General features: G+C 43.7%; 1 protein-coding gene across 3 annotated transcripts; it reads right to left on the reverse strand.

Moving 5' to 3' along the window:
- Positions 1–241: 241 nt before the first annotated feature.
- On the reverse strand, positions 242–6,991 carry LOC123408943 (oxysterol-binding protein-related protein 2A). Of its 3 annotated transcripts, none has more exons than XM_045101968.1 (10): positions 6,532–6,965; positions 4,359–4,721; positions 3,994–4,072; positions 3,242–3,684; positions 2,700–2,855; positions 2,269–2,436; positions 2,041–2,181; positions 1,166–1,393; positions 957–1,070; positions 242–846 (listed from the first exon to the last, which is right to left on the reverse strand). In XM_045101968.1, exons 1-10 carry the CDS (start codon positions 6,910–6,912, stop codon positions 691–693), a joined length of 2,229 nt encoding a protein of 742 aa, XP_044957903.1. In that variant the 5' UTR covers positions 6,913–6,965; the 3' UTR covers positions 242–690. The 3 variants fall into 3 exon arrangements, with proteins under 3 accessions (XP_044957903.1, XP_044957905.1, XP_044957904.1); XM_045101970.1 differs by lacking the exon at positions 6,532–6,965 and adding an exon at positions 5,116–5,275; XM_045101969.1 differs by lacking the exons at positions 242–846; positions 957–1,070 and having other exon boundaries at positions 1,356–1,445; positions 6,532–6,991.
- Between the last annotated feature and the right edge of the window lie 1,575 nt (positions 6,992–8,566).

Here is an 8,566-nt window from a genome sequence, read left to right on the forward strand (position 1 = left end):
TCCTACATATCAGTTTGCTCGGTCTATTCGGTTTTTAAACACTGAAAACCGAACAAAAACAAAACACCAAACAACCTTTAAATTTCCCACCGTACCAAAAATCAAACCACCAAATAAACCAAAAATCAGTTAATACGGATAGGTTCCGTTCGGTTTTTTGGTTTTATAGTGCCTACCCCTAGGAAGGAGTAGTATATGAACAAAGTATGTAAAAACATTTCAGCAAAGTATGTAAAAAACATTTCAGCAAAGCAACGAATGAGATTTTCTTTGCCGAGCTTATGCCATTATCTATCCACTCTATGGTATTTTTTTGTAAACTTATCCTCTATTTCTTTCTACAAATGACGCTACGATCTACGGAACATCCAGATAAGAGTTGCTTCACCAGCCAATCCCACATGGAAAAGACTAATGAACAACAAGCATCCAACACAAACGAACGAAAGAATGGCTGCATTATTATTTAGGTACTACTAATAAAGGGCCGGAGACCATCGCCATCCATGTCTATCTACCATTCAAGACGGCAAGGCCTTCTTCTTCAATGCCTCTATATCCACTGCATTGCATTCCTCTCTCCTCTTCTTCCTGAACCCGATGATGCTTTCGGGCACAATGCTGCTCCAACGAGGATCATCGCGTTGCAGTTGGGGTGGATGAACCAAGTGTTGCTGCAACGCCGGTCGTTCACATTTCTGAAAACTCCCCGAATATGTCGAGGCATCCATCCCAACGTCCTTGGTCCCTTGCTTCCCAGTACCCACCTTTGTAATGATATGTCCCGTCTTCAGCGTCCTGCTCGAACCATCGAGCCTTCCAACCATTGTCTTGAAGTTTAGTCGACTGCAATGAAATAGATATGATGAAACTGCACTGCAACTGACTTATAGTACTAGCCAGTACCAACTTTCTCAGACAGACAGCAAAGCGAGAGAGGAAGAGATCATTCATACCATTCTTTGCCGCCGTTCCAACCTCAACTTCTCTGTATTTGCCTTCTCATATTCGCCATTCTCTAAATGCCGCTGGTCTGGTCTCAGACGTGAATCGGTAGGGGGGAGTTTCTCCTTTACCATGGTCAAACAATTGCAAAATTTAGGTCTTGACAGAATATTATGGATTATGGAGTATTTATGCACATAGATTACAACCACACGAATACCTGAAGCTCTGGGGTCAGCTCATTCAATGTGATCGCAAAAGAAGATAGATTGTAACGAGTTGGGTTGGGAGAAGGTTTGTTCTTTTCCCAAAGTAGGGAGGCACCTTGCAATTGATCGGCGCTCTTGACCTTGGAAGTATCTAAATTACTATAGTACATACTTTCGTCCCATTTTCCTATTAAAAATGAAGCCTTCTTTCCATCATTGTCTTCCACGAAGCCTTGTACCTTAGGAAATGAAGGTGTATGCAAGGAATGAACAGGGATTCACCAGAAACAGCTACACATTCACAAATTCAAATGGGGGAAAACTGTTTACAATAGCATTCAGGCTAAACAGTGTGGCTGTAATATTTAATACCACTACTTTAATATGTAAGCATCCCATTACAAGCCAGCCGATCAGCATGAGAATGAAACAGTTTCATCATATTTACACACATTTGGTCAATTGGTAATTCTAGCCACATTGATTTTAGGGTTCAGGGCAGGGGTCTGCAACCTTGCATTGAAATACTCCTTCTGTTTCAAAATGTAAGACGGTTTTTGACACTATCATAGTCTCAAAAAATGTAAAACATTTCTTGAGACGGAGGGAGCAGTAGTTTGCACGAGATATTTAAATGACCTATTCCTTAAATAAAGTGATATAGGAACGTGATTTGCTCATTAAATCCATGAAAACAATGCATTAACTATCCATGTGTATGCATATTAGTCCAAGTAAAATATGCTACACTAGGCCACGTATGACCAACACAGATTGGTCAGAAACTTGGAGGTACTGTGCTCAGAGGAATACAACGTTTTATCCGCATCTCTCAGGATAAAATATGAGATGGCCCGGGGAAAAAAGGAGGCAAAGAAAAACATACTAGGTGAGTATTGCGGTCAAGCAGTGATGGCTCTTTGAACTTGAGTTTACATGAATACTGTCGATTCCCTTTTATGTGCATGATTCCATGATGGCTGCAGTACAGCTTCCCAAGAATGAGGTTATTAATAGTTGTTGTCACCTGAAAACGCATCAGCATGTGGAAGGCAGAAATCAGTTTTGAATATAGTTCCAATCCGTGAGTGTCCTGCCTTATCATGCCACCCACCTTACTCCACTTGAAGATTTCACCATCATCAAATTCCACTGTCAAAACGCCAACAGGATCAACTTGAATTGACTGCCCCCAGAACTTAGATTTTAGATTGCTGTCGCCCCAGAATTTCCAGCCCTTGCCTTCAGAATGGCAGGCAATCAGCATCGGATGATGACTAACCTATCCATGTAAATAATGAACAGCAACATGCTGCAATTAAAAGCCTCACAAACACAGTTTCAGACTATTAAGATATCAATGTTCAGTTCCCAAGTTAACAAAAGAGGCATAATGTATTAAATAGCAAAAATTGCATGATTTTGGACACAAATAGCAGAAATTGCATGATTTTGGTCACAAATATACTCCAACAGCTTTTGACTAAACGGACTATAAGTATGACAGAGTTTTTCGCATAAGTAGAAGAAAGAATACTAACTGACCTTCTCGGCAAAAAAGCGTATCCTTCTATCAGGAAAATCAGCTTCATAAGTCTCTCCTAACAATGGATTGAATGGTTTGCAAGGTCTCGCGACAGATGAAGCATAGCCAGAGATTGCAAAAGCAGCTACTTTCAGGATTCTCATGAGGCCATTCCCCTAAATTTCAAATGCAATAGATACATGAGTGAAATTTGTAATAACACTTCACAACCTCAGAACAGGAAAATATCAAATCAGAACAAAATAGCAGATAAAATAATACAATATGTACAAAGACAAATATCCACTGATCTATGTTACTAGATAAACTGCCCCATTTGTTAGCAGAAATTCTGCTTCAGCAAGACTGACATGGTATATCGGGAACAAATTTTTAGCAGAACTCAATAAACATTACCACTAATCCATAATCAATGTTAACTCCCATGTGGTCACAAACAAGAAAAGCAACATGTGACTACTGTTACTGCTCCGAAAATACTAATCATAACATAGTTGAATATCCTAGAGATTCAAGACCATAAACGTATAAGTGATCTTACCACTTTTCCATATTCATAGGCTTGATCCAGAAGGTAGGAATATTCGAAATCTTCAAAGCACTTTTGAAGGGATGAAAGTGGCTCGTTGAAGTAAACTGGAAGGCATACTCGTGTCAAATCCTTGCCAACACTATCTTTGATAATGGACCAAAGGCTGATCCCTTTCTCTTTCTCAGTAGGTTCTGGTAGTTTACTCCGTCGTTTGATTTCAGGTAGCATGTTGTTAGAATCTTGAATTTGGATATCCACAACTTCCTGGCCACCTTGGTTTTCTATGTTAGTAGCACTGTGTACACCACAATCTGTGGAACCTGACATTGTTGAAGATCTGCTGTTTGATTCAGTGAAGTAGTCTGCAGCATCAAAGAATGTAGAGTCCTCTTCACAAGTCAATTCACCACCATCTTGCTTCTCAAATTCATCAGATTCTGTTGTGCTGTATTCTGGACAAAATACAAATCACTTTATCATTAGAAAAGCTAATGCAAGAGCAAGGGACAACTCAAACATGCTGATTATAGGCCATAGTGTATCAACCTTGCAACAGCTTCCAGAAAAAATAAAACTTGCAACAGTTGCTTTACTTTCTATAGGAAATAAGGCAGCACATCTAAATAATTCAGATAACTATATGGGAAAGATTTAAAAGCATTCAACAGAGACGATTGAAAGAAGGACGCAAGCACCACAAAAGTAGATGCATGCAGCTAACACAGTGCAGTAATTTGATTAGTGTGTGCAAGAAATCATACCACTAAAATTTCCATGTCGGGAACTAGAAAATTCATTTTTTGTCAACGCCCCCTGTATTATATTTCCATCTTTACCTTCCTGCACAAATACGCGTGTAATACACTATGTAAAATTCCTGCAGGAAAAAAGAGCAGAGTAACCTTTCAAGGAGAGTAACCTTTGCAAAGTTAAGTAAAAGGTTCCATATGAGATTTACTGATAAACAGTAACATATGACCAATAAGCAAATGATGTAGTTCCACCATTTAGTTTCAGGCATTAGCAGTTCGTGCTACCTATCAATTCCATATAAGCATTTTCTCTAAGAATATTGCACGGCCTCAAAGAATGTGCACCACTAATTAACATACGCAGCCATTCTTACCTCAAAATGGTGTCTGCTGGATCCAAACAAGCTTAGATGATCCTCGTAGCGTAGCTTCAGTTGCTTTCGGTAGCTTGAAAACTCCGAAAGCATAATCTGTTCGCAGTCCTGTACAAGACTCTCGTTTAAACCCTCCTGGCGCATCCGATTTCGAAGCCTTGTGGTGGAAACTGAAACATCACTCTGCACAAAAGTTATCCTTCCACTGAGTGACCTGAGCGAATAAACACTCCTCGCCAATATCAAGGCCTCGATCCAAGCGACGCGGTCATCTTTCGAATCTGTCTTCAAATGAAGTGTCTTTGTGGGAGAAAATATGTAGAATCTCCTGTCGTCGGACTTGCTCTCCCGAAATGCGGACACCTAGAGACATGAGAACAAATTAGCACCACTATGCTACTCACAGGGAAACGTTGCACATGGACATGAGGAGAACCTCCTGGTATCTACCCGAGAGGCCAAAAATGGAGCATATACAAAGGCTGGAATCTATCGAACTAATAGATGAGCGCTTCTTCGATGTTTATTCCCTTAGCAAGCACGAGGCAAACAAAGGAGAAGACAAAAAACAGACACAAGAAAAGGATTTGGTAATTCCAAGAGAAGTCATGTGATTCGGTTCCCTCCCTCTACCTTGAGCCTCAATTAAAGGGTAAAGGCAAGCAAGCAAGCAAAAGGAGCATCTAACAGTCAACGAGAAAACATTTGGGGATCGAGAAAATAGGAGAACCTAGCCTCCTCAACCGAGCGAAGCGACCTGTGCAGCTCTCGGAGATCCACGAGGACGAGGTCCCCCTAATTCAATCCAAGTTGCACGCAGGTCCTCCCTCCGTTTTAGTCCCTCTACCTCTCTATGTGACCACTTAATTTCAACTGTACATCCTTGAATTCCTGGGACCCATGCCCAATTGTATTGAAAAGACCCGGTGCTAGCTATAGCTGGTACTTCTACTAGTGCGGGTGCAGCAGCCGGCAGCTAGTAAAAGGCCCGTGGAAAAGCAAACCTCCCTCAGGACCAGTACAAGCCAAGTCAATAATGCAAAATTCAAAACTGCAACAAGAAATTCCCTGAGCATATACTCCCTCCTCTTAGGAGGTGCACTGGAACCTAAACACGCAGAGATTGGAGTCACTAATGGACAGGACCACTCCTACCATCAAAGTTTCTTTTCTTTTTTCGCTTATTAAAAAAAAACGTGCACAGTAATTAGACACAGACTAGCGGCTAAACCTCATTGTCTTGGCAGCGGTAGCAAATGACATCATTATCAGAAGCTGCGACAAACAAACCTTAGGAATTTGACCAAATCTGTGGAAAGTACAAGGGCTCCATGTCCAGAGATGTGCCTGTGGCTGCGTGATAGAGAAAGGAGGCTAGCTGTGGTCTCTTTTTTTTTGGGGGGAGATTACACCTGAGGGAGAGAAAAATAGCAAGGCCTTTTCGTTCATTTGTGGTTAAGCTAGATAAAGCTAAATTTGGACAAGAATTTGCGCGTGGCACTTGACTGGACCACGGAAACGGTGATTGGTTAATATAAAATCCAACCTTCTGATACTCATAAGCAATATAAAACCCAACTTGTTATTAATTATATAAAACTTTAAAATGTCCATTCAAATCACCAACAAAACAAAAAGACCTTTTAAGCATTTTGATTTGATTGATTCCCTGGTCACCTCTTTTAAGCACCGACGAGAAAGAACATCGAAAACTTCATCAAAGAGAAAGGACGAGAGATGAATAGTTTGGTACGACGATGCACCGCCGGCAAGATGACAAGGAATATCACGTCACCTCGATCCAGCGCTATGACGTGCTCTCCCACCAACCATTTCATCATAAACAAGGCGAAAGCGCGTTCGCCGATGCAAGAACTGGGTACGGGTTAACTAATAAACCTCGGGGAATCTGAGCATTTGATCCAGGGACGCAATGCAATGCGTCAAACGAGGCACTGGATCGAGAGGGGTCAGCACAAGGAAATTCAGAAGAAAATCGCATGGAGTAAGAGACGGGGGTTGAAACGATCGATCAGAAATGTGTAGGCGAAATCTGGAGAGGAAATGGAAATAGAATCTGCCCCCGTCCCCGTCCCCGTCCCCGCCCCACCACGAGGCGGGTGCACACGGACGCCTACAGGCCACGAGGAGAGAAGAGAAGGCAACCACCGACCTTGAGGCACACGACTCCGACGGGCTTCTCCGGGCGGCGCCCCCCAGCGATCCTCGCGGACGCGCCGCCGATCAGCCTGACCTCCCCGTCGTCGGCGATCCGTCCCGCCGCCGCCGCCGCCTCCCCGCCCCCCGCGTCGGTCCGAATCTTGGAGTAGGAGAGCACCCCGTCGCGGAGCGAGAACCAGCGCTCCCGCCACCCGCGGCCGTAGTTGGTCCACTTGTGCAGCACGCCGGCCACCGCCACCGACCCCGGCCCCGGCGCAGCGGTGGCCGCGGCGGGCTCGGGCGCCGGCGTGGGCGGCGCTTCGGGCTGCGGCGGCGCGGAGGAGAGGCAGCAGAGCGCGTGGTGGTGGTGGTGGTGGCTGCTGCTGTGCGTCATCGTCGACGGCTCGACGACGGCGGAGGGGAGAGAGGGGGGGACGGGACGCGACGCTTAGCTTAATTTAGGAGCGGTTGGATGCTATTTATGTGTGGGTCACTCCATCTCGGTGGGTGCTCTGCTCTCTTCTTCCTTTTCACCTTCCTTAATTACTTACTAATGTTTCTTTGTACTACTACTACATTCCGTAAAATATCTAACATGACCCCAACCTCTTTAAAAAGTTTTTTGTTTCTTTAAAAAGTTTCTTTCTTTCCTGTAATGCAATCAAATATACTTAAATCATTTACTCGCTTGTCTATAATTACTTCACAGAAATGATAGAAATGAATACACAAGTAATTCCAAACGGGTGAAAGATATATATTCCTTCTGTCTTAAAATAAATGCCGTTGCTTTAGTATAAAATTTATACTAATTTAATATTAAATTTGCATCATTTATTTTAAGACAGACGAAGTATTTTTTTTATTTTTTCCGTTTTTACAATTCTGCGAATTAAGAAGGGCCCAATACTGAAAATTACAAGGATTGTAGCCACCGCTAGGAGGTGACTAAGAGGGTGTTTGTTTCCAAAGACTTATTGGTTTTGGGACTTAAAAAAGTCCCTATAAGTCCCACCTAAACCAAACACAAGGGACTTATTGGGACTTATTATGGTGATTTGGGACTTATCAAATAAGACTCTCTAATAGAAGCTTATTGAGACTTATTGCTGGTTAGGCCCGCGGAAAAAGTCTCCCGCATCGATCCAGTGGCCGTCGCCCTACCCCTCGTCGCTCGCACCGCCCTACCCCTCGCCGGTCGCCGCCCCACCGCCCCGTCGCCGCCCGGTCCGTCGCCGCCCTCGCCCCGTCGTCCCGTTTTCTGCCTCGGTTCGCCCCCCCCCCCCCCCCCCCCCCCCGCCGCCCCGTTTCTGCGTTGGTTCTTCCCCCCGTCGCCCCGTTTCTGCATCGCTGGCGCATGGTTCGTGCATGTTGCTGGTTCCCTCGGTAGATGAGGTAAACAGAATTCAGCAGTAGTATTGTTGGGTGTGTGCTGCGTGCCAAGTTTGCTGCGTTTCCTGTATAATAACTGAAAAGATAGAACTGGTGACATTTTGGTTGTTCAACTGAAAAATGTCCAGTTTCCTGTTGACATTTTGGCTGATGACGATCCATATTGACTGCAGGTTACCGCGCCATGGCTGATGACGATCCAAAACCTCCACCTAATAAGTTCTATCTTGTGGACTCAGGGTACCCAAATAGACCGGGTTATCTTTCATCATACAAGGGTTTAACCTATCATTTCCAGGAGTACCGTGATGGCACAATGGCTAGAGGAAAAAAGGAACACTTCAATTTCACCCATTCTTCACTTAGAAATGTCATCGAGAGGTGTTTTGGAGTCCTGAAGAACAAGTGGAGGATTTTGTTTCACTCGCCTAGTTATCCACAACAGAAACAAAGCAAAATAATTGTGGCTTGCATTGCACTGCACAATTTTATTAGACAAAGTCAACTCGCCGATATAGATTTCGACTTGTGTGATCAAGATGAAAATTATGTACCATTGTCTATGCCAACGACTACAACAAATGATTCAACAAATGAGATGGACAGTGCTGCTATGAATCAATTCAGAGCTTGGGTCGCTGATGGGTTGTGGTCCT

Source organism: Hordeum vulgare, chromosome 7H (assembly GCF_904849725.1).
Source record: "Hordeum vulgare subsp. vulgare chromosome 7H, MorexV3_pseudomolecules_assembly, whole genome shotgun sequence".
Classification (NCBI taxonomy): Eukaryota; Viridiplantae; Streptophyta; class Magnoliopsida; order Poales; family Poaceae; genus Hordeum; species Hordeum vulgare.